At 41.3% G+C, this 26,439-nt stretch overlaps 1 protein-coding gene across 3 annotated transcripts; it reads right to left on the bottom strand.

Annotated features, from left to right (window-relative positions):
• Nucleotides 1-1,967: 1,967 nt before the first annotated feature.
• On the bottom strand, nucleotides 1,968-26,364 carry MBTPS1 (membrane bound transcription factor peptidase, site 1). Of its 3 annotated transcripts, none has more exons than XM_056501066.1 (23): nucleotides 25,618-26,364; nucleotides 23,804-24,294; nucleotides 22,436-22,693; nucleotides 21,807-22,010; nucleotides 21,336-21,446; nucleotides 20,000-20,109; nucleotides 19,523-19,639; nucleotides 18,484-18,551; nucleotides 17,840-17,942; nucleotides 16,992-17,143; nucleotides 15,999-16,160; nucleotides 15,332-15,476; nucleotides 14,122-14,310; nucleotides 13,370-13,542; nucleotides 12,639-12,754; nucleotides 10,610-10,766; nucleotides 9,738-9,862; nucleotides 9,258-9,335; nucleotides 7,676-7,816; nucleotides 5,195-5,326; nucleotides 4,572-4,704; nucleotides 3,765-3,895; nucleotides 1,968-2,757 (listed from the first exon to the last, which is right to left on the bottom strand). In XM_056501066.1, the coding sequence occupies exons 2-23, from the start codon at nucleotides 23,988-23,990 to the stop codon at nucleotides 2,561-2,563; spliced, it is 3,189 nt and encodes a 1,062-aa protein (XP_056357041.1). In that variant the 5' UTR covers nucleotides 23,991-24,294; nucleotides 25,618-26,364; the 3' UTR covers nucleotides 1,968-2,560. The 3 variants fall into 3 exon arrangements, with proteins under 3 accessions (XP_056357041.1, XP_056357040.1, XP_056357042.1); XM_056501065.1 differs by having other exon boundaries at nucleotides 25,979-26,364; XM_056501067.1 differs by having other exon boundaries at nucleotides 4,572-4,698; nucleotides 25,979-26,364.
• Between the last annotated feature and the right edge of the window lie 75 nt (nucleotides 26,365-26,439).

Below are 26,439 nucleotides of genomic sequence, written 5' to 3'. Positions count from 1 at the left end.
CAGCACACAGGCCCTGGCGTTGGCTGACAGCCTCTAATGCATTTTTGATTTCTCAAATATGTGCCCTTCTGATCTTGGTAAGACGGATAAAGAGACTTTAATCAGCTGCTAGGAGGAATTATGGATGGCTAATTGTGCCTGCCACCTCCATTACATCTCTGCCGCCTACAGGGCTTATAAACACTTAGAAGGGCCCTTCCAAGCCTTCATTAGCTGCACACCAAAGGCTTCGGAAACAATTGGCCTCTACAACTTAGAAATTGGCCACTGGGCTGTAAAATACCAGCCACTGGGAAAGGCTCTTAATTCGGACTGGTGCTTTGATACAGCTTGATTCTGGTTTCAAGACAGCAGGGGAGCTCTAATCTCTCATTAGCGCTGCGATGAGGAGCAAGTCTCCTCATTAGCACCGACTGAGAAGTGGCACCAAAAGCTTTCCAGTCTTCCTCTGATGGAAGAACCTCAAACCAAAGAGGTGCATCTCATCTCCCACACCAACACAGCAGCCCCAGACAGCTTCTCTGCTCAGTGGCTCTGGGCTCCATCTCTTATTCTCCTCCCTTTCTCCCATTTCTCTGTGTGCTCCAGCCCTGGGGGTCCCTGTGGGTTGGCAGCTTTACCTGCTGCTGTGTCTCCTTGGCACATGGAAAAAGGGCTGTTTCCCACATTATTATCTCTGAAGACTGTAGAAGGTACAAAAATGCAAATGGACAGTCCTTGTTTCATACAAATAAAAACATTAATCACAGTTATGCTTTGCTACCTGCAATCCTTTCTGAGGTCTGGCCCTTGAGATTTCACACCTTTACTGATAAATTTTTTACAGCCTGGACAAGTTGCACAGCTTCTGCTGGCTGTTCCTATGAGAGATCCTAATGCCATACTGAGATGCTGAAAATCCCCTCCCTATCATTATGGATCTATGCTCAGAAAGGGAGGAGCAAGAGGCTCCAACCCCACTGGGATGGCACAAGCAGCCCAACCTTGGGACCATCTTCTCAGCCCTAACAAGCTCCACTAATGGCTCCAAAGCAAAAGCTCAGTGCCTTCTCTGCCATGGCAACAGGATCTTGCCTCTTCCAGTGCATCCTCCAGAAGAGAAATGTTGGAAAAAGGCAACCACTCTTCAGGTTAGGGAAAATTGGTTTGCCCAGTCTTGTTTACAGGACACTCATGCACTGACAAACCCTATCCATGGCTGCCTGGATAGGCCTGTCCCACACTACATGGAGCAAAGTTCTCTCCTGCAGTGCACCTTCCACAGCCCACCCCCACCCCTGCTGGTAAGCCCTAAGAGGATGGGTGCAGACTGCCCAGCAGGGCAGTCCCTGACTGCTCGTTCTCCAGCCATGTCCAGAGCTGACCACAGACTCACCCAGGATTGTTCACCAGTGCACTCTGCTTACCTGCCCAGGCTGCCATTCCATTCACAAACACAGGCAGCCACCAGCTCCTGGCTCCTCCTAAGAAAAGGTGCTTGTTTGGAGCAATGATGAAAGCACTTGGCAGGGAAGTGCTCACAGCTTCACTACAAAAGAGAGAAGCTGTGTCAATTATGGCAATATTAACTGGCACAGACAGGGAAAACTTGTGTCTGCATCCTTATTTAAGCCAGTGACAATTCATGGGCTTTCAAGCAGGACAAACCAAAGGAGATTGGGTTTTCATCTCTGTGACACCACATAGTGCTGTTAGGTGCCATTCCCATGACAGTTTCCATACAGCTCTTTGAGAGCTCTCTCCTTATCATGTGCTGCTGAGTTTTGAAGGTTTCCAGAACCTTGTGCTCACTCAGAGCAAGCACTGTTTGTATGACTGCCCAGTCAGTGCTCCAAAGGAAAGTCTGCAGCTTGGGATACTGCTGCTAAGGACAAAGATATGGTGGGAAGAGAGGTGACATGAAAATCTTCACTACCCAACAATTTGCTCTCTTTGACTGCAAGTGGAAAGAAGAGCCTCTTAGCACGTTGTCTTTGCTTCATATAGATAACATATTTATTGAAAAATCTGCTTCACCAACAACGGTGAAATCGTGACCAAAAATTACAAAACATCATGGTAGTTGGCTTTATAAAAATAAACTGCAGGAGTATGCCTCACTGATTTGTACTGGTCTCTCTCAGTCCCTTCCTCCTTTAATGGTGCATGTTATACTCTTCAGCATAATACCATTCTAGAAAATTGCATTCCATCCAAAAAAATGCACTTGTTTTTCCTTAGCAGAGGTCCTTAAAGTGACTTTTCCCCCGCCCTCCCCATCAATAAATATAGAAAATAGCCTCTAAACAAATAAATTTTAGTTTGGTCAGCTTAAAAAAAAAAGGTCCATTTTCCCCTGTTGGGATATGAAGTGACTAAGCAGCCATTTAAACAGTATTCAAGTCTTTGGTGGCTTCAGCTGCTTAAAGCTGCAGTTTATGTACAGATGATCAACTGAGGTTCTTTTTTTCTCTCCACAAACCAAAGACTGTGAGATGATGTCAGGTGCACCTCCACTGGGAGCGATGCATGGCCCTGGAAAGCAAGCAGTCCAAGGAGGTGATCTTTGGCAAGGCAGGGCTCACACTGAAGGTGTCTTTGGTGGGTGAACCTGCTGCATCAGCTGCGGGCGTTTCACGCGCGGTTTCCGTCTCTTTGGCCTGCTCTTGGCTTTGTTGATCTGCACCACAAAGAACGCCAGGACCACCATGGCACCGAGAAAGGCAAAGACAGGGATGGTCTGTCCCACATCCTGGTTGTACCGGCCTGGCATTATACCTAGAAAGGCAAAGAGTGTTGGAAGGCAGCAGGGACCACGTGAGCCACGATGGCTTTGTGGTGCTAATGCCACTACCTAAAGGATCTGCCGCTAACTCCTGTTCAAAGCCCAGGCACCATTAATCAGATTACACTTCAGACAGGCAGATTAACAGCTGCAGACCGATTAGTGAAAATCAGATGGGATGCTAACGCTACAGAAAAGCACCAGCACTTCCACCTTGACCTATTTGGGCACATGAAAGCACAGCCCAGAGTCCCCCATAACAACAGTCTTCTGTTTTGCGTTAGAAGAGAGATGCAGACACTTGACCGTAATCTTACTACTAAGTAATTGCTGAAATTCAAATTCTGGTGGAACAAGGAAAGTGATTTCATGCTTGCTTGCTCCAGAGACTGTGCATACAGTGAGGATGAGCTAGCGAAACAAATCCATCATTTTTGCAGGTATCTCTGGCCTAGCAGCTCAGACTGGGAAAAGAGCACATAGGAGGCTTTCCAACTGCTTCCACCTCAGCCTGCAGTGCCAAGCTTGTACACGAGAGCTGCCCACCTGAAAGCTGTTCTGAGTGCTAGACATCATTTGTTAGTAACAGCTTGCCCAAGGCACCATTCTGACAAACTCTTCTGGACTCTGCTTTGGTGCACTCACAGAAGGAATTTTAATTAGCAGTGGGTATGTGGTCACAGCTCCCAAGGACAGGGGCTGCTGCTGACCCATCAGTCTGAACAGCATCCAAGAAACCTCAGCTATCAAAATGCACCCACCAAGATCTTCCTCCCAGTATGTCACGCACACTTTCTATTGAACAGACTATTCATATGCAAAAAAAAAAATTCTTCATCAGACAGCCTTTTATAACACAGCCATACTAATATATGCACATTTTTCACAATTGAAAATAAAGAGTGGCCTCTCATATGGCTGTGCTGTGTTTTGGGTTTTTTTCAAAGCTTATGCAAAAAGCAAAACCAAAACAGCAACTTTCAAACTTTTCAATATTTACCTCCAGGAATGTCCCAGGCTCCACTTTCTCCAGGGGACAATGGTCTCACTTGGGGTCGGTTCTGTCGAAAACTGGGCAGTGCCACTTTATCAAGGTCAATTGACAACAATTTCTGATGTTTCCAAAGGTTGCTAGAAGAAATTTAAAGACAGAGATGTCTGCCCACTTACTTCATTAATGTAAGGAATTTTGTGGGAACATATAGAAGTGAGAGTACATATACAACCTACATATAACTCACTAGTCTGGACCCAAATCATGACCTGACCCATTCCTTAAGCTCTGCAGTTTGCAGGCCTCCAAATTTAAATTCAGACACCACAGAGCCACAACCTTGATTAGCAACTATTTACCAGTAACTCCCTTTCTTGCACAGAGACTTCCAAAAGTAACCACGAGCATACAAGCAAGGGCTGTGTGCTGAGCCCTTTCCTTCAAGAGACTGACAAAAGGCACAAGAGAAGGCAACACCAGGGGAGCTGTCCAAGAAAACACTTCAGAAAACTCTTTCCAAGGCACACGGTGACAATGGGTTTCATCAAGACTGTTCACTCGAAGTTGGAATCACTCAATCACAACAGTGACTTGTGAGGTTATTTTGAAAATCCCTGAGTTTCATAGTGTAGCTATTAGGTGAGTCAGAGTTATTCACTGAAGAGGCATTAATCATTATTTCCTCTTTGCAACCTGGTATTTTTCTAGGAATTGGAAAGGCATTACAGCTATCCTTTTCGAAAGCAGATTGAACAAATAATTTTTCAGCTGAACTCAAAAGTGAGACTTCTTGTACAAAAAAGATATACTAACCTGGGGGCAGTTTCATTCAAAGGCTGTGGTTTGGCCCAGGACAGGTGAGGACAAGCAGGAAGGGACCGGGGTTTAGGGTCTCCCAAATGAGCCTCGAGCACCTTTGAGTATCTATGCAAATGGTTACCTGCAACTCACAGCAGAGAGACTGGCTTACCCAAACACAGGCAAGACAAAAGTTACCAACACTGACCCTGGGCTAAAGAGTGCTGCTGTAAACCCAGGAGCTGTTTACAGTAATGAGGACTCATAGCTAAATATTAGAATTACTCTAAGGGTACCTTACAAAACAGTAAGAGTCTTCACCTACCACAGCAGTTAATCCAAGTTTTTCTTGGCAGCATGTGAGATAAGACTGCATGCTTCATAATGCTCTGTAACTAGTAACTAGAATGTTCCCCTGCAGAACCAGGCATCTGAATATTCCTACTCTATGAAAGGAACGTTTTCTTCAGTATAATCACAACTACATTATCACAACAAAACCCTGCAAAACGTGCTCTCTTCCAGTAAAACAGCAGAGCCTTGCAGAGCTCACAGCAAACCAACCTTCCTGGCACATAACTCAAGGGGTCTGGCCCAGGCTCCTGGCCTGCAGTCCCCAGCTGCAGGCTGTGTCTCACCTTCCATGCGCTCGGGGAGGGCGGAGCCGGCTCCCGACGGCGGCCGCTGCCTGCTCTCGGAATGGCTGAGGCTCGGCGGCATCACCCCGTAGGACGTGTACTGCAGCAGGGAATCCAGCAGCCAAAAGCAGTCTGTGGATTGCACAGCCCCAAGCCCCAAAACACGACATGCATTATGCCACATTTCAAATGGCTTATCTTTCTGCTAAGAAGGCTTTAATGACATTTAGAATTACAATCCATTTTGCTTTCTTTCAGAAAGATGCAACTTTCAACACACACCCCACATTCCCCTGCAACACACAAACACAACATTAATCTGTTCAGTCTTAAAATATCGTCCCTTGTGTACCAAATCAGGCTCTTTTGGGGAGCAGAACACACACAAAAAAATGTTTTGAATACAGGAATTCCAGATTGCACAAGGCCATCCACGTTTTGACAAAAATCATGAGGTTCTTCAGTGGAAGCAAGGCAAGTTCTGAGTTTCTGGTATATTTCTTAACAGGGAAATGGAGAACCAATTGTTTTTTTGAAAGGACAAAATAAATACCTTGCAAACAAAAATAAGAACAAGGTAATGTTTACAGTGCAAGGATATGACTCATTTGCTTTCTCAAGCTTAAAAAAATAAATAAACAAACAAAGGAGAAACATTCTGGCTACATCCCAGCTAAAGGTACAAGCATAAACTACAGCAGCTGTAGTACAGACCAGGCTGGGAATCAACACCACAATACACATGATTGTGGTTTTCCTTTGCACTTCAAAAGCTCATGATCCCTTGCTTTGATTCTCTCCTGAATTATTACCACCTTAATCCAGAGGTACCCTGAATGAACAAACTAGTTCACATCACAACTCTAAAGCTTCCCTTTGCAGGAGTAGGACAATGCCTTATCAGCTGTTTCCACCACACAGCAAAGTATTTTTCTCAGAACTTCTACCCCTAGGAAGTTGGCTGGGAATGGGAGTTAATCTTCATAATCCCAGTGTCCCTTAAACCCTAACCTTTGATTTTTCAAAGAGGTCAAACAGATTTTAAGGATTTATATTCACAAATGTTAGGAATTTTCCTCAGTTAAAGCCACCGATGTCTCTGCAAGAAACATAGCTCCTGGTTCACATTTTAAAAGCTAATTTTGAAAGATTTCTTTAGAGTATTCCACTCTTTCTTTCTTCAGACATCACAGTGAATTTAACAGTATTAGGGAGGTCACAGAGCATTATTTTCTGTTACTTAATTTAACGCTATGCATCTTCTTTTTTGTTATGTGCTTTCAATAACCTGCAGCAAGCACTAAGGCACCAATGTGCAGGTGTTAGGGTAACTCACAGGAAGCAATCCAAAATGAGAGAAGGAAAAGTCAGAGAACTCTTACAAAACTCCAAAATGCATGGTAGAGAAAGAAATGAGCTACAGATGGAGAGCTCCCTTATGCAGCAAGTTCCTTTAAACTTAAATAAATTAGGCAAGGGATGGATTACATAACATAGTATTTTAAAATGTCAGTGACAAAAGCCTAAAAAATTATAGATGTACTTTTCATCACAAAAGGAAGATTCAGTTCTGTGCAGTGGACATGCAGAAAAAGACTTCACATATTGGATTATCTTCCTCCCCTCAAACCAGATCTACCAGCTTGTGCTTTCCATGTCATGAGAAACCTAAGCAACCTCTTAAAAATTTGCAAAGTCAGATAAGACAAACTGCTAGAAAAAAAAGATTTTTTAAGAATCAGCCATAATGTGTAGGCAGAGAGCATGGCTTCTCTGGGAGCCACAGAAAACATACACACACACAAGTCACACAAGTGCTACCTAGAGTTGCAAACAAATGCTTTGACAACAAATGGAAGCTTCTACTTTCTGACATGTTTACACCAGCTGGTTTGTGTCAAAATAGGATAACCTGAAAATAGTAAAGCACAACTGAAACACTGAACATTACCATAAATCACCACAGGAAATATTGCAAAGGGAACAAGGCAGGCTGAGGTGCAAACTCAAAAGATACACAGATGTTCTATATAAAGGTTCTATAGATGTAACTAGGGAAAAAGTGGAAGGATCTCCTAATGGCCTCTTCATAAATTTGGATCAAGAATGTGTAACCATTCATGAACGTGTTTTGTGTGCCTTTTGTAAACAAAACAAAACAAAACAAAAACCAAAACACCAAAAAAACAAAACCACAAACCACTCTTGCAAAACAGCCAACCCCAAAAATCAGCCCCCAAAGCTCGTGGAACATTAAACAAAAGTGTGTGTGGGAAACACCCCCATTTATCAGAGAGCTATTTAATGGGGGGTGCTCTTTTGCATCTCACAGCATTTCAGCAGAGCTCTGCAGAACTGAAATTAATCCCCAGTAAGGAATATTTAGAGTCCCTAAAAGCCATCTGCTTCTGGTGGGGGCTGTGAAAGCCCCAGAGGACAGCTGTCAGTGCAGGACAGTGACTGTCCCAGTGCCAGGCTCACCTTTCTGCCGGTGGCTGTCATCCAGGCAGTTGGAGTCACCATACAGAACTATTCTGCCACCACCTTCTGAAGGAACTTGGTAAAGCCCCAAAATAGGGACATTTTCAATTACAGCAGTCTCCTGTTTTAAAACTTCGAGACCTAAAGCAAAGCACAAATAAATTTCATAGCCTGCAGTCAATATCCATCTACCCATGAAACAACACAGCCCACGTTTCCAGCTGACAAATGCAACAATGCCCCACACTATGTCACACATTTTTGCAACAAGTTTTCAAAATCCCACAATGTTATGACAAAAATGAAACTGCTCCTAGACCCTGATTGTAAAGTTTCCTACTATAAATTATTTTTTTCTTTCTTTGGTGGAGAAGAAGAAAACACCTCACAACCTGGATTATCTTCAACAACCTTGAAGAAAAAATTCAAGTATCTTCAGCAAAAGGTTTAAAGTCAAAATGTTCTGCTCTCTATGTTGTTTCCATCCTTCTGCAGAATTCTACAGAAAGCTGGTTTTAGGTTAAAGGTTTCCTCCCTTTCCTTCTTAAAATTATATTAATTTAAAAAAAAAATTATTTTCATATTTATATTTGAAATTTAACCCCTTTACTTGAGACACTGCTTAGACAGCAGAAGCAAACCAGAGAGCTCTTCTGTCTCAGGAATTGCAATGAAAAGAATCCAACAGAAGAAGCAGGTCTAGCAGGCTACTTGTCAAACTGACACTGTCTTTCTCTCACATAAGGAAATACGTAAGTTGTCGGCATACAGGGATATTATCTTTCCTCCAAAAGGCTCACACAGATGAGCTCTACTGTTCCAGAAAATTTCTCCACTAGGTAATCACCTCTGCTGCACATCCAAAGTCAAAAAAACCACAATGAACTCGCTGATCTTCTCTGGCAGTTACTGAGTTGTATCAGAAGCACTGTATCTGCTCCTGCTCTCACACTCAAATACTCTACACCCATCTGCACAAACCTGACTGCAACACCCTAAGAGTGCTGGTCATCTGCTACTGCACAGCACTTCCTAAAAGCTCATCAAATACAAGGTTTATTTTTTAAACTGCCTCCTGCCATTACAGTTTTGAATTACTCCTTCCCAAATGAAAAGACATTATGATAAAAAAGAATGGAAATGCATAGAGAACAGAGCACTCAAATCTGAGACCACAGGCATCCTGTATGCATAAAATTTTCCCTTATGAGAGTTTCACTGGTGACATTTTATCTACTAAAATTTTCCTTATTTATATCCTCAGATCACCACAGCTACCACACTCATGCTAAATATGGCAATGACCAGGGGATACATTTCAGTAGCATTTGAAATTTGAGAAATGTGAACAAGTAATACAATTACAACACAATTCCTCCCCTTTCAGAGACACATGTACATGCAGATGTGTTTCAAACAGCAAACACAATACAGGGCTGCATATAACACTTGGATATTGCATTATTTAATAAATGGGGGTTTGCATTTATTGTTTTTAGACCTTTAGACTTTGCAACCTTGCTTGTGCACTGACCCCAAAGTTCCACTCAAAACACAGAAAAAAGGACCTGGAAGCTCATACCCTGATCCTTGAAAGTCTGTGCAATGACAATGCCATCTTCTGGGAACTTTGCAATACTGCACCCCGATGCATAATTCACTGGAAAACATCACAAAACTGCTGTTTAGACCAAAAATTACACTCCCTCCCTTCCCTACCCAACAAGCCCAGGAGAAAACATTCCCAGGAACTCTGCTCTGAATTTGCACATTTTGACCAATGTGTGTATTTGCAGAGAAAGCATTGCTAAGCACAGCTTGCACAGGCAGACCTTTACACACTTTCCAAATCTTTCAATTTAGGAGTTCTTTTAAACTGAAAAGCTAAATCAAATACCATGAAAAAGTCTACAAAGGAAGAAATAATTTAAGAAATCATTTACAAGACTCTTTTCACTGAATCTGAGTGGTTCCCTTGACTCTTGCTCAGCCTCAAACTTGCAGAAACCATTTCCCAAACACCCCACTGTAGCCTGCATAGGCAGTGGACTCCAGTACTCACTTTCATGACTTGCCATGGTAAAATCTCCTTCATACAGCCCATCACTAAAGGCCATATTCCAGACAGAAAGCAGATCATTGAGAGCTGGTATATTAGCACCTCCAGTATCAGGCATCCACCACTGCCTGTAAAAATTACAGTGTAACACTGTTCATTAGTATACAGAATATACTCCTACAGTTTAGATAACAAAAAAATACAGAATTTTCCAAAGCAAATTAAATAATGAACTACATCTCAAAGCCTTCCTTAACTCCACAGGCATCTGAGCAGCTGTCTCTGACAACACTGCTTTTGAGTTAAAGTTAAATAATACTGATGCAAAGTTCTCAGTGCATTTCAGCTGCATTAAAAATTCAGTGTACTAGAAAGAAATTCAGTCTTATGCTCTTTGTTTGGCTAAGGTAAAAATGACAGTCATGTATTTTGCTTCTCATTTTTATAATGAAGTAAATGTTATGTATTTTTTCTTTATATGCAATATAAACATGCAATCATTTCAGTAACAGGTACATGACCTGGTGATACTCTTGCAATGCACATTTTCTTTCAACTCTGCTCCCCTGAAGTGAAAACATGTCCATTCTTACTTGTTGGTCACATCTCAAATTTCTTATTTCTTTTCAATGTAAATGTTTTACTTGGCATTAAAAGTAGAATACAGTACCAAAAAGGTCTCCACAACCATGATATAATGGGTAGCTATGCTCCTTCAGCTGTAGCCTAAGGTCAGTTCTGCTACTTAAGGTAGCACCTTCTTACAGGTAACACCCAAGTGCTGAAGTACAGTGCATCACACTTGGGATTTTTTGGGTAATATGTGCAATTCTGTGGCACTTTATTTCCCAATGCACTTGGAAATAAGTCAGTACCTTGTGTTTTCATCATAAAACTTGACTTTTCTCATCACAGATGTGTTGTACCAGTCACTAAAGACTATCAGTGAGAGCCCATTATCAACATCCCTCCTCAACTTGCTGATCTCTTCAGGGAAATACTCTTCCTCACTGTCCACCATCAGTAAAGTTCCTGTGTGTAAAAGCAGAAACAGGAGTTCTCCAGGCTGGTCACTGTGATGTTACCAGAAGCCAACACAAGTGTACATTTTCCCATTATCTGGTCCATGTGCCCTGCTCTGGCAGCTCATCTAATGAAGTCATATTTAAGGATGGTAAATATAAGACAAATGTGTCCCAAAATTAGTTTGGCAGCCCAGGAAGTTTTTAAGGTGTTACTTATGACTCCTGCTTGTGTGGTCTCAAGAACTGAATGCTTACATGTGTCAGGTGTGTGTTTTCCAGTTTGGTGTCACCCAAATGTTCATAAATTGAGCCAAACTGTGGCACAGCTGGACAATGAGGGGATCCACCAGATCCAAATTGGAGTGCTAATGCAGATGCAGCCTGGTCAGGAGGTATTTCACTGCTCCAGCTCTAACAGTACTTACTACTGCAGATTGGCAGCCGGCTAGACAGCAATTACTCTGAAATGTGGTTTGATTCACCCCTTGAAAACTACAGCTGCATTCTGGTAGGCTTGACTGAAGTGCCACTGCCACTTTCACATAACCCTCTCCCACTCCTCTTAACAAGCAAGCACAACCTTCTCTGCATCACCAAAAAAAAACACAACCAGAAAAACACACTTTTATTCACTGAAAACATGCTTAAGCTTTCAGACTGCTTCTAAATACCAAGCCCTTTTCCTTCTTCCCTTTCTGATTGCCCAGAGAGGTGGTGAAATTTTCCAGAGCACAATCTTGACAGGATGATACCCTGAGCAACCTGATAAACCACTGTGAGCCCTATGTCTCACAGTTCCTTGCAACCACACCAATTCCACAAGTCCAGACAGTCTGCATTTGGAAAGTCTTCTGATAAAGATCCTGTAGGAATGGGACAGAGTGCACCCTCACCAAGTGTGAAAACAACACAAGCTAGGGACAAGTGGCAGATGGACCAAAGATCATTGAGTTTTATTCCCCTCACTTCTTCTTCAGGAAATTCTGGAAACCCAACAAACTACAGTCAAATGAGGCACAACAAAATGATGAATCAGAGAAGAGAGAAGTCCCCTAATGCTGCTCTCTATCAATTATAAAACTTGTGATCTCAGAAGAAACACTGTTTTCCTACTTTTTAAGGGCTAACATTTACATAACCATGTGTACATCCACTGAACTTTAAAAGCAGAGGTGAGATATTCACTGAGGAATCAACACAAACAAAAAATTACTACTGGCAACAGTTCCAGAACTGGCAAACTCAGTAGAATGCACTCTCACCTTACAGTGCACTGAAAAATATCCCAGCCCAAAACAGAAGAGGGTTTCTGGAGCATGCAATGGTTAAACAAGGGGTATATGGGAGCAGAAAAGAGCACAAACAACTTGCTCTGTCCCCTCCCTGGCCAACCTATCCAATTTCCTTCCTGATGAACACAGAAACAAACCACATACTGCTTTGCTATCACATATGGTTGGATGAACACTTTACTCACTCTCTTATCTAATCTAAGATCATAAACATAAAAAAGAACCAGGATGGACACCTTTGATTTTAGTCTGCTGAACAGGTCATGCTACATTTTGACTGTGCCAAAATCTTTTGGCAAATACAGTTCTGCCTTTGTGGGGCTGAATACTGAAGGGCTTTTAACTCACTCAGAGGCTGGCTTTCCCTCTCTTCTTTTCATGGTAATGACAGAGAATTGCACTAACTCTACTAAACTCCCAAGCAAGCTTCTCCAGCAATACTCCACACAACTAAACATCAGCACATAAATACTAAATACTTGCAATGTCAAAATATTTTTCTGCTACCACTAAAATTTTTATTTGTACCCTCAGAACATTTTTGGTCTTCCAACAAAAGGTCATTTCAGGAATTAACTCATGCTTACCATACTGACTTGCATCAAAACATGTAAATGGGGAACCAAGAACCTCAACAAAGTACCCCATGCTCCTGAGGTGCTGGTACATGTCCCTGAAGTTCGTGTGGATATGGTCACCATTCCTTAGAAAGAGAAGAGTGTTGAAGACATTTAGATCTGGCATGTAGAAATCTGATTTCCACCTTTTCGATTTTCTGAAATCCTGTCCACCTGCCACCTCTGCATACTCCAAGAAACTCTCCAAAAGGTTTGTCCTGGTCACTGACCCAATTAATCCTAACTGAGATACTGCTGCAAGATTTTTCCTATGGATGCTTCCCTTCTCAATCCATGAAAGATCAGCAAAATCTTTCCCTGCTTTGAAGACAGTTTTCCCTTAAGAAACTAGGGGTTTGGTCTTTTAAACTGTCAAGTTTGTTTGATAAATGAATGCTGAAGCAGTTAATGAAGTGTCCCCTTTAATTTCCTGTGAGAAATTAGGTCAGAATAGAAAAGCCAAACAAAAATCTAAGTGTCTTAAATGAGTATTTTAAAAGTTTTTCATTTCATGTGAATAAAACCACAGAGCTCAAAAAACAATCCTGCACCAAAAGCATAGAGTACAAGTGCTTTTCACAGATCTCTTACGAGACATAATCTCATGCCCCTCCAAAAAAGGCCAGAACTGTTCAGTAAAGTTATATCACATCATTAACACAATCCAGAAATACTGATTTAATAGAACCTGAGATAAATACCAATCTAATGGATCATTCTTCATCCTCAAATTATCCCTGGGGAAGTATCCTGGTGGATAGCGGAGGTTATGATACTGATCCCAAAGGACTCGCTTACTACGAGGTGGAGTAGGAATAATCTTCACTTTGATTGGAAGCTTCACTGTTGAAGTCTGCTCTGCACCATTCTTAGACTGAAGGACAGAACAAACTACAGTGAAATCCTTTCTCCCCACAGCAATCAGTTAACCATGGATTGTAAAAGACCAAAAAACTGGAGGAACCAAATCTACTTTTTGTCACCAGTACCAGCTCCAGAGACCAAGAGATTACTTTTGCCCTAAATTGCTGCAGTAATTTTTTCTGCACTCAACAGTTTATAATTATGCTCAGAATGTAAAATACTTAACATATGTTACAATTGTGATTTAGTTCAATTGTTCAAAATCTGAAAAGCTTCTCTGGAACAATTAAGCATGGTGCTAGAAGAAACATATTTAGGCAATCTTTTTCAAAATACATTACTTAAAATCCACAATAAACAAATGAAATTATGGTGTTGGTCCCAAAGAGAGGTTTCCTGATTCTAAATTACATGCAATTTGCTCTCAATCATAAAGAACATTATCTGTACTCTTTAATTTCTTGACCCAAATTTAACTTATTCTTCAAATGACAGGGCTAGAGCAAACCCTTAAAACCAAGCTATTTGCACATCAGAAAGCAGTTTTGATAACTCTTCACCCAGAAAATCCAAAATGCACAGAACTTACTTCATTTTCTGCAGGAGATGATACTGTGATCATAACATGACCCTGAGCAATGCCTTCCCAAGATGCTGCTTTCTTTGCTACAGAGATGGAAATTGCCAAGTATCCAGACCAAGGCCACAAGACAGGGGAATAGGAGAAAGCCACTTCAATGTTATCCCCATTTTGGGGGAGATAGGGTTGCCAGTCTGGCTGTGAAAATAAGAATACAGAACATTGGTAACACAGTATTTGCAATCACCACTTTCTGCCCACATAGCCCTTTTCCTCTGCATGAAGTAACAAACATTAGGTCTTTTGAAGATTATATCAAATTTAAAGGTGCCCTCCAAGCCTAAAAGTTAGGTGTTGTGTCAGTGATTCAACCCAAATGTGACAGCCTCAATGAGCCAGACCAGAGGCTTTTCAGAGGCAGGACTGTGAGAAGCTGCCCAAGTAAACCCGCTTTAACATTCTGTGCAAAAATGTATTGGTGAGAATACAAGATTTCCCTTTGAAAATAAGGCAAGCTAACAGTGGAACAGACACAGGCCAATTACATCAGCTGTGTGTCTTACCATAAACTAATGACCTTGGATAAGAGCTTCAATGCCCTTTAATGTAAGCTTGAATCTAAAACAGACCTCAGGAGTCACACTAAAAATATTGAAACTAGGCTCATTTACATTGGCTGGAGTTACAGGACAGGTGTCTTTTTAAACTTGTATCACTTCTCAAATCTAGTCTACATTTAAACTTACTTAATTAAAAGGCTCCCTGGCCAACCAAGCACTGGTGTGAAAGAACAGGTTCGGAGGCAGAGCCTGGCTAAACTGATACATTCAGGTCGCTCTGACCCATGGAAAAGGCTTAATTTAGCATCAGGATCCTTTACTGAGATCATTTATGCTCCAGGATGAAAATACAAATACATTAAGAAGGTCCGTCCAGAAGATTTTAAATGCTGTTAGAGGATACAAAGAAATCTCTAAGTACATCCTAATTCAATCTGGTTTTGCAAAGATAAAATGTTACACGCCTTGAAACCAATGTATTGCTTGAAACCTTGTAGACGGCTCCTGTTGACAAACCCTCCAATCTGGGTGCACCCTTTAATCAAACATTTTGTATCTCTTGCTCACAGCAGGGAGGTTTATTCTATGCTAAAGTAGTATTTCCAAGGAAGGTTTTAGCAACACTTCCAGTCACAATTTGGAACAATGTTAATACTTACCTTGTCTACAATTCTCCCAGTGACTCCCATGCCATTAAGGATAGTAACATTAACAATAGTTGGCATCCCTCCATAATATATGGGCTGAGAACAATAGGGCCACATGTAGGGACATTCGGTCAAGTCAATATAGCTTGGACTCAAACTACAGCAGGACAGAGGAGGGAAAATTTGAAGAGGAAAAATTAACAATAAAAAGAAGAATGTGCCACTACACATAACTATGAAAAGGTTTCAGATAAACCACGCCAGTCATAGTTTACCAAGCTCTCACCTCATTTCTCAAATATGCCCCAAAATTTTATTCCCTAATTTATTTTTTTTTAATGTTTTGTGAAAATCTTTTCACACACAAAAAAGGAAATATTCAGTAGAAGGAGAACATCCTTATTCTCAAAAGTTAAAATTTAAGTCCTTTTCCACTGTGTTCTTACATTAGTCATAACATCTAAGGCTATGAGAGAAAAGGATCATCCCCTACATTGCTGTGTGACTTCTCATCCATTCTCTGGTCAAAATTCATGCTTGAGATTATGCAAGATCTGTGCAAGTCCTCACTGTTGCACAAGCACAGATTGCTCAACTGAGCTACACATGCACCACCTGTTCTCTTAAACAAGAGAGCAAATTCTATTGTGCCATCAATTAATCAAGGATTAAAATTAACCTGGCCTGTGGTTTATAGCTGTTGAGGATCTGATAAGCTCTTAGAAGATCCAATTTGCCATGTCCTTGCTCAAACATGTTGACTCCAGGAAGTCTCCGTGCTGATGCAATAAGGGCCTGCTTCATACTTGCTGGATTCACCATTTCACGCTTCTGAACTGTGCTGAAACAGGAAAAAATAGACCATAAAATCAGCTTGCTGTAACACTCTCTGACCACATCTGTCTGTTATTGCTTATTTCACATGATACAAATGTAGAAGAGGGACAAGTCTCTGATATATTTCTCTTAAAAACTAATAACACATGTATTTATCTCCATACAATGTGTTTCACAACCACCAGTCATTACAACCAGGGCAGTATCTTTATATGCTAAATAAAATACCGCTCTTCCAAGGGGGAAAAACACCTCTGTTGTTCAAACTAAAATGCACCATTTTCTTTAGGAAATACGATGGTGATTTTGAATTTTTTGCATGTTTCTCAAATAAAGGTTTGTCTCATGGAGTAGCTATGACAAACACAGGGTATGGACTTGCAGTTCCCACTTTCAAATTCTTCAGTGTGCAACAACTGAGTTATGCAACAGAATAATGGCCATAAAATCCTGCATCCTATAAAATCTACAAGTACATAGATAATTCCCTATTAAAGGTGCCTACTTTGCACCAGTTGCTTTTTTACGACAGTTGACAGAAGCACAGCAATTCCAAATGATTTTAAAAATGTGACAGAACTGTCTCACAGTACTGTTCTCCCTAACTATATTCTCAAAGACCAAACTATTATTCAAAACAGTTCTCAAGTTTTTTCATGAAACACAGAGGCAGCCAGATAAGGTATTGTCTCAAGCAGAACAACAGTGATTTTATTCTCCAAGTTTGTTTTCCTACATCTGAACACAATTTAGTTTTATTTGATGGATTCCTTTACTGAGAATTTTAGGACTCTCCTGATTGCTATCTTTCTAGAGATTCTTATTTAAGACTTACCTCACTAAGAGAGTGACAGCACCTGCCACCACAGGAGATGCCACACTTGTCCCAGAGAGGGAGCGGCACCCACCTTTCATACCAGACCCTCTCACTCCAGAGCCGTAAGTAACAATATCAGGCTTCACTCTGCCATAACCTCCAGGCAGCTCCTGTGAAAAAAAAAAACAAATGGATTATTGCCCTAAGGTAAAATGAACTCTGATGGTTTCATTTGAATATTTAAATTAACTGCAGGTTATTCAGAAGTAAAATGAGCAACCAAATTACCCAAGGTTCAGCATCACGGAACAGCAACTAAGCCAAAGGACTCAAGCTGTTCAGGACAAGTTTCCAACTGTTCAAGGTTACTGCTGATCAGCATTTCTGCTAAGCAGGAAACTACTGACAAAATGAGAATCACACTGCTACTGGCTACACAAACTAAAACATGTGACAGTCCCCTTGATCAAGACTGCTGTGCAAGCTCATCTGATATTATGTGTGCAGCAAGCACCATCTCAGCTCCACAGGCAATTTCACATGTAGCACCTGGAAATCCTAGCATTTTTCAACTAAAAGACAAGAGTAGAGAGGTTTGCAGACAAGGCTTCACCATCAATCAAAAGGAAGTGGATGTTTTATAAATTAATCAAAAATGTCAATAGTAGTCAGGACTAATAATGAGAAACCCTGAAAAGAACACTAAGCTTCTTGCTTACAGACTTACAATTTCTAACTATTCTGATCTCTGATGAAATCTTTTCTCCAACACATATCTACATAGGATTGCTCATTCAGAAAAGGTTGCCCTTCCAAGGCCCTTATTTTGGCTGCAAATCTGAGCAGCCACCATGAAAATATCTTACCCAAGTGGTCATTCCCCTCGATGAAAAGCGAGCTATATTATCTTCAAAGTCAATGCCACCTACTCCAATCACATCCATTTGGTCAGCAGGATTATTGAGAGTCCTAGAATAAGTCAGGAGACAGGAATAAAAGAATTAAAACAATACCCAAAAAAACAAGATACAGTTGTAAGTTTATGCTGGTAACAGAAGTGCTGCCATGAGATTTTTGTCACATATTTCACAGGTGACAGCAACTTATCAGGCAGTTACTAACTCAGTAACTATCAAACTATGTACCTTGAAGACAAAACAAAATATATTTTTAGGCATTTTAGAAATACACCACACACTGTTCTGTGTTTGATCCCTTCTATATTCCTTAAGTCCAAGATCAGTACCCAAAGCTGTCAGCTCACACTAACAGGCAAATGTCAGCTGGAAGCACTGCCATGCTTCTTTTGCTGACTTTCCATTGTTTCAAGAAAAACATTTAGTTAAGTACTTCACAAAATGCAAGTAATAAGGACAGGGAAAAGAGTTTAACTTGAGTCACTTCCTAAGATCAGAGAGAAAAAAAAAGGAGAGAAAACTTCCTGACCAAGCACAACTCCTTCCAAACCCACATAACAACACAGTTGGTTTGCTTTGAAGCTGACACTCACCCATATAAAGGGCCGTCGTTGCCAATAGCAGAGACCATGATGACATTGTTGGCAGTCAGCTCCCAAACCTACAAAAAACAATGTTTACAGTAAGGCTCTACCACCAAAAATGAGACTTTTCTAACCGATATAACTTTTTTCTGAGCCTTACAAGATACATTTCACTGTATATCCAGTATTAAGGTCTGAACTTTCTTAAGATGATTTGAGCAATAACCCAGCCTTGACAGCAACACTGCTGATGGAATCTTCTGTGTAAGAAGATTCTTTAGATTCTTAAGATTTCCAAAGGGAAAACTCTTGTCTGTAACAGAGCACTGCAGATGACAAAATCAAGTAGTTATTATGAATCCCCTCCAGTAGTGCTCTGGGGAGTACAGTGAAGTCACTGTCAAACTAAATTTCAATGCAGGTTATCATAAAAAAACAAGGAAGGATTTATACATCTCAAACCCCTTAACTGGCCTTTACAAAGAACAACTATATCCTTTAGTTGAAAAGTAAATTAATTCACTTAATGCTTTTGAAGGCCAAGCCAAAAATTCAGGGAACTATGACATTTACAAAGATGAAAACCTAATTCCATCTTAACCTGAACCAAATCTCTCGGCACACACTGAATCAACTACCTGCACTTTTGTCCTATTTGTTCTTAAATTCACTAAAATCATGTCATACACATTTTTTTTTCCATTAAATAAATTAACCGTGGAGAGATTTAAATAAAACCCCAAGAGTGGACTTCAGTTAAGTGCTCCTATTAAAGGTCCTTTTAGTTGTCTGCTTGGGAGTAATTTTCTAGCAGATCATCAAGCATTTTGTTAAAAGACATTCTTCATTACTCTGTGAACATCTGGGTTGTGCTTGGGGTTTTTAAATGCATTCCATATATATATTCCTAAAAGCCTGTACACTGCACAAAATCTCTGCTACACAAATGAAACACTGTCAGCAAGACCAGACACAAACAAGTAGCTCTGCAAGTCCAGCATTTGTGTGAGATACAAACACTATGCCCACTTCGTTTGCTCATACTAACTTTGTCAACAAATGGATGATCCATGAAGTCTGGCCCACCAATACTTAGATTCAGAACATCTATCTTCTTTAAAATTGCATAATTAAAAGCATCCAGAAACCAAGATGTATATGAGACCTATGTAAGAAAAAGGAGAAGTTACCATTCAAAAAATCCAGAGATTTCATGACAATACACTTTAGACAGAGAGGGAAAACAACACCAAATAAAGGACAAAAGTGACAATGGTTTTAAATTTCTAGCACTCAGTACACCTGAGTGACTGCTCCATTACACATGTAAGATTTACACATACTATTTCTGAAAAATATACCAGATTTGGAAACTGACAGAAGTATTAACTCTTATAATAGAAAGCTGTATCCTTTCCACTTATCAATATCTACATTTGTGAGTGCATGCAATAATCCCAAAGTAAAGGATTATTACAACATTAACCTGGAAAGGCAGAAATTGAAATACATGTAAAAGAGCTACCTGATTATTGGTGAACACTCTGAAAATGTGCAGTTCAGCATTTGGAGCAAATCCCTGGCATTCCCTCATGCTGGCTATCACACCTGCTACAAAAGTCCCATGGCCTAAACCTAGCAGCACAAGAAGGAAACAAAGTAAGACATTAGAAGACAAACAATTTCATTGCCAAGGATTCTTACTGCTGAATATCACCTATAGCAAAAATCACATAAATTTAACAGACTTTACAACAAACCACAAGTGCTGGGTTCAATCCTAGTCTTTTTGAATATTATTTTGCTAACCAGGTTCAGCAGGGACAGAATTTGCAGCACACTGTAGCCAGACAAACCAGCTGACGAAACTTGGGTGATTCATTCTCCAGTCTATTCACTCCTGATTGCTACCAATGAAATCATGACAAAAAACAGTATTTTGGAAAATGTAGCTCATTTCAAAGTTAATGTATTTTAATGCAGATTTCATAAAGGATTTTTATCCTGAGTCTGCAATAACCAAATGTTTTAAGCATGAGAAATGAGACAAGAAAACACTTTTTTCTCCTCTCCTCAAAAAATACTTTAGCTTTTGCTTTATTGGACTGCTCATATTTTATTTCTGTCCTCCAAATCTGCCTGTCCAGCAACCCTCTGGGCACGAAACTTACAAAAAAGTTACCCAAAAGCAGGTGCTGCAAGGTAAAGTAATTACTATGCAAACAAAACTATGGAGGTGCACACAAGACTGAGCAACACAAGCATCTACCTTGAACTCCAGGGAGATTCAATGGCCAACTGACTCACTGACCCAAACTTTATGAAGTTAATTATCTGTGAAAGTACATGGTTAGGGCAGGTCAGGGAAAAAGGAACACAATATATAGTGCAGAAAATAAAAGGATCAGTTATACAGAATAGAAAAACTTTACAAAAAGGTGTCAAACTCTGATCAACTTAGGACTGTAAGGAAGTAAAATGTTGTCTCTCATCAGGGTGGAAATTTGTACCACTGTGAAGCAGCAACATGACAAGGAGTAGGAAAGAAAACACCTTTATTGGGTTTGCTCTGACTGCTACCTTCTCTGGCAACATATTCACAGGTGCACAGTAACTTTTTGCCCTGACCTTTTTCAACAGCTATGATGAAGTATCACATGTGACTCCAAGGAAATTTATGCACCACCCTCTCGGAACCTCAGCACTCCCTGCTGAATTTGGTATGAGCACAAAGTGCTTGGGACACTGCATAATTAAGCTTTAAATATCAAGATACACAGTTTTAACAGAGGTTAACAGCACAGCAGCAAGCACAAAACACACAAGTGTCAGGAATAGTTGGAAAATGCACAGTAACTCACCATCATCCAAGGTTCTCTCATTAGTCCAGTTTGTTCTCTCCTTTACATTTTTGAAATGTGGATGTTTCTCACTCAAACCAGTGTCAAACACTGCTACTCTCACACCAGCACCTATTAAGAGAAACCCATTTATTTTTCTGATTCAGCTCCATAGCAAACCTATTCCCTCAAGTTAAAAGAGAATTTTTTTAAATTTACAATCCAAGTCAGTTATAGATAATAAATAAACTCCCATTCCAATTCAGAAATTCAGTCAAAGATCATAAACATGACCAACTTCCCCTAAGTAAAGTACACATATACAAACAAGCACTCCATAAACATAAAAGCATTCCAAACCAAATTATTTCTCAATCTTTGCAACCTGGCAGCCAGTGAGAGGTTAACACACACGAGTCAATTAGCCTCTCCTTACACTTCACTTGTTTTTCCAAGAAGGTTACTGTCCTCAGGCAACAAGCAAAAGCATACCTGTGTAACCCATCTGCCAGAGGACATCTGCCTGCAAGGTCTGGGCAACCTGGCGAGGGATGGCTCTCAGCAGGCGCCTGCTCGAGTGCCGGCCTGTGGCGTGCCAGAAGCCAGAACCCAAAGAAAGACTTGCTCTCCTCAAGGGGCGAGATGACTGCCACTTCTGAGTCCACCTGGTCTCATTGCAGGGCAGCACTGGATCAGCTATGTGGAATTAGGATGAAGGAAGTTAAAAACAGCATGAGGAAAAGCATAATAGAATTGATCCTTCTGCAAACTTAAAACATCATACTGTTCCAAGAAAAGTTTTAGATTATTGAGTATCAATTTTCTCCAACCAAAATCAGTAAAAGTTGCTGGTTTATCTACTATGGGTACAGAGGTCCCTATTCTCAGGTAACCAAGTGCTGCAAAAGAAACATTTCTATGTTGTGGATGGAAATAAAGCATGCTTCAGCAAATGCATGACAAGACCCTTATAATTTTATAATCAAAAGAAGAGATTTCTGTTATTAAAGAAAAATTGCAGAGCACTTCTCATTTGTGTAATGCTAAGCTGATGGTCTGAAATAAGGCTAAGAACACTTTTCCAAAGCAGACCCCATGCAGCCACACAGAAAATAACTTACACTCCGAATACTTGAGTGACCGAAAGACCTTTTTCTGAGGTGTCACACGCTTGATGTTTGGATGATCTTCCAGCGTGAGGACTCCATCCTTCTGCTTCTCGTTGATCTGAATAACTTCAAAATCGCTGGGATAGTCACTGGCCGGGTTGTTGCGAGGTACAATCCTCCAGTTCTCAATATCACTATTTTTTAGAGCACTTGAAATAAATTTACTTCGAGCTTTAGTTGTGAAGTATCCATTAAAAGCCACAATGTACTCTGGAACAAGAGCACAACTTTATCAGAACTGGTGTTTAAGCAGCTTATGCATGAATTCACATTGCAAAGTCTGAATTTTTCTTTTCTTTACTCAGAAAAAATAATCACAATTTGAGGCCCTTTTTGTTGCTTTTACCAGTTTGCAATTTATTTCTGCACTATGTGAAGGGGTGGGGGTGTTGCATCAGGAAATACAAGAAATATGACAAAAGCCTCTGAAAGGAAGGTAGAATTGTAAATATCAGGGGAAGGTGAAATGCAGGGGTGAGGGAACAGGTTTGTTACAAACTGATATGCCAATTCAGTGTGTTCCTTGACAGGTGTGGTTTAAAGATTCTACATGATACTGAGCTTTAGTGCAAATTACTGACACCAACTACGACAAACTCAGAAAACAAAGTCAGACTCAACAGTCCAGTTCTTGATCTGCACCAGTGATCTGTCAGCAGGCTCACCCCCAGCTCACACCACCACGTTCACTGTGTCAAGGTTGTGGCCAGCTATGCCCAGCAATGTCACTCCTGCCACCCTCCTGCAAGCACCCAGGCACAGCACAGCTTCACTGCAGGAATACTGCAGCTTCCTGAGGCAACACATGGATGCAGGGTCAAGGTGTCCTGCTATCCTCTGCCATCCCAGCAGCATCTGACTCACTCTGCCTTTCATCTGCTCCCTTCACTATTATCTGCCATTTTTTCCATGCAAACTTTTCCTTTCTTTTTTCATCCAAACTTTTTCTTTAACAAATCCACAGACACTCCTTGCTCTTCTCTCCCCTTCAAGGCCCATCTGTGTGGTCACATTTCATAAAAGAGCCTCAAGCATACCACTGACACTGGTCAAAACAAACGGCAAATAAACACACCACACTGCCCACCTGAGCCTTCACACTCCATTTTCACTTTTAAAATCCCCTGCATTTCCCTCTCCCTCCTCTTGTTGAAACACTGCCTCAGCTAAACAAAGAACCTTTGAGAAAGTGCTCCTCTTTTTGAATATAGAGAATTTAGCAGATTATGTGCTTCTACAGAAACCCTGAGAGTTACAATTGCACAAACACCACAAATCAGTAACATACACATGAAAATGACATGAATTATTTTTTATTACCATGCTCCACGACTGTCGAAGTGAACTCCACTTTCAAAGTAAGACGAGAACACCCAGGACATATGTGAGCCTCATGAGAGGAATTCCCTACTCTGGTACCAAAGTGTTTTTTGCCACAGAGTAAAATAACAAACAGAACAAGCCAGCTGTTTGCAAACTTCATGGTCATAGAAGAAAATGGTTTCATTCCAAAAATTCCATATATTCAAATCACAATTTTCTTCTTTATATACTAGTTCATTTTTGTTTCAGTAAACGTTGCTTCCACTGTGCTGATCAACAGGATATTCTGAAAGCTGGATCCAAAATAAGTAGAGATTTCATGGTCTTTTCAGGTGAAGCCTAGTGATCAGGCTCATTTCTTTCTCCGCTTCTTCTCCATTTTGCATAAAATGATTGTCACTCAGGATGCAGCAGCTGAGTCCTGTACTCCATTTCTGATGGCAAAGTTAACTCTCCAGAAGAATTAGCAAAGCTGATTGCAGACCAACCTGTAAGGCAGAATACAGAAAATAATTAGATGCATTAATAATAACAGTTTGTGCAACTCTATAGTCTGACACTTTTTGTTTCTGTTTGAGAAATAATAGTGGAAAAAAGTGCCTTATATTTAATTTACAATTTTTCACTAATACTCAAGCATTGCCCTTGTTCAGACTAGAACAAATGTGAAACACTCAAATATTTTATTTGACAAGATAACAGGCAACAATGACCACCAAACTCGACCACATTTCATGTAAATGGAGCAAAAAGTTACAAACTACGTGCAAGTCCCATGGCAGGGAAAAACTGAAAAAAAAATACTAACATGATAAAAGTGTCCATGGACACTTAAAAAAGTATGTGGTTTTTTTTCCAATCAGAAACACAGCAAATAGAAATAATGCACAGAACTACATTTTACACAAAGCGAATCAGATTCAAACTCTATGCCAAAGGTAAGGACAAGAGATACCAGAGGAGGCAAAGCTGCAGTAACTGTGCTTGAAAATCTGCATGAAAAAAAGTCTTTCAAAATTTTTTTGAGCTGGGGTGTTACTAAGAACATAGGCACCTGAGAAAATAAGAGCTGATTACAGAATGTGAAGTTAAAGGAAGGTGTTGAAAGTGTTTCCTACATGGAAGTACAGCCTCCTTCCCTTATGTTCTGAAGTGCATAATACACTAATGAAAAATTGCAATGCTGGTATTCTTCTGAATTCCAAACACTCAACCAGCAACTGAGACATAAAAAGCCATTAAAAGATAAGAAAGGAGAAACATTTATGTCTGGGTTGTCACAGCACCTGGGGAAGCAGAACAGAACTGTATATTGCAGCTGTGTCCAGGACTGGATCTTTATTAGAGGATTCACATGATTTAGGGGGATGATGGGCTGACCTCACAGCACAGTGGACAAATCAAGTCTGAATGCAACAGCTGTTGCTTCATTTTTATTTAACTTTATTTAGCATTATCAAGTATTTCCCTGTAATAGGGACAGAAATTACCTCTATTTTTATTTGACTGACAACACCATAGACTGGGCACTGCTTGTGATTATTAAGTTTCCCCTTCGTTCCTAACTCAACATAGTTACAGCGCACTGACTTCTGGCCTTGACTGAGCCTTATCACTTCAGCAATTAATAACCCCTATAGCAATAAAATAAAACAACCACACAAATGAGCAACACAAACACCCTTATAGCTGATAACAGGTTGTATGTAAGCACGATAAAGAAGTACAATGGATACCAAGAGCAAAGGAGCAGCAGCTCACAGGTTTATTCTGTTTAAAACCCACACCGTGAGGGGCTGGATGGGACTCACATTTGTAAACTTGCCCCTCCTTAGGAGCGCTAGCTCGGATTCACTCCCTGCTCCTGGCGGAGCGAGGGCACCCCATCCCCCGGAGGATCGCCGGCTGCAGGGCACAGCACCGGCCCGGCCGGGGAGCTCTGCCAGCACCACGAGCGAGCCCAGCGAGCCCGGGCCCGGCACCGGACTAAAGCAGCAGCGCTCGGCCGGGCACCGTGCGGGCCAGCGCCGCCGCTCCCGGCCTGGGCAGGTTGGATAAAGTGACAGCCGGCGGGGAGAGCCCCACGCCGCGGCGGAGGGCAAAGCAGTCCCGCGCCGCAGACCCTGAGGGAGCCGCGGAGCTCCCGGCCCGTCCCGCCCGCCCCGCGCTCACCGCGCCGCCGCCGCCGGGCCCGCCGCCATCTTGTGCGCTGTTTACCGCCGCGCTCTCGCGAGAGCCCCGCGCGCCGCGCTGCGCATGCGCGGGGGGCCGGGCCCGGGGACAGCCGTGATGCGATCCCGTCACCCACAGGGCGAGCGCCGGCACGGACGGGCCGCGACAAAGCTGCGTTTAACTCTTGCCCAAAATAAACGTATGGGTTTAAAGCCCCTTTGCCAGCGAGCGCAAGGTGCTGTTGGTAACACAAATTTTATCCCACACCAACTGAAGCAAACGGCTTTGAGGGCCAGCGGAGGCTGTGGACAGAGCTGTCAGGGGTCCCTGACCCTGACACTCCCCAGCTGCTCCCCATCTTCTGCACAACTTCATCGCTGTCGTTTTGAATAGCTTTATTTTTCTGGGGTCCCGCTTTGGATGGAGTTGGAGGAGTCTCAAATTCTCTCAACTTTACAAAT

This window comes from Oenanthe melanoleuca, chromosome 11, assembly GCF_029582105.1.
Source record: "Oenanthe melanoleuca isolate GR-GAL-2019-014 chromosome 11, OMel1.0, whole genome shotgun sequence".
NCBI classification, from domain to species: domain Eukaryota; kingdom Metazoa; phylum Chordata; class Aves; order Passeriformes; family Muscicapidae; genus Oenanthe; species Oenanthe melanoleuca.
The sequence above is the reverse complement of the archived record's forward strand: the minus strand, read 5'-3'. Positions and strand labels throughout refer to the sequence as shown.

Excerpts from the sequence above, each read along its gene's own strand:
- MBTPS1 (XM_056501066.1), bottom strand. The coding sequence starts at position 23,990 with ATGAAACCATTTTCTTCTATGACCATGAAGTTTGCAAACAGCTGGCTT. Across the intron at positions 22,694-23,803 it reads TTCGACAGTCGTGGAGCATG|AGTACATTGTGGCTTTTAAT; the intron begins GTAATAAAAAAT and ends CTCTTGTTCCAG. Across the intron at positions 9,863-10,609 it reads TTTTATGATGAAAACACAAG|GCAGTGGTGGATGCCTGATA; the intron begins GTACTGACTTAT and ends TAATTTTTACAG.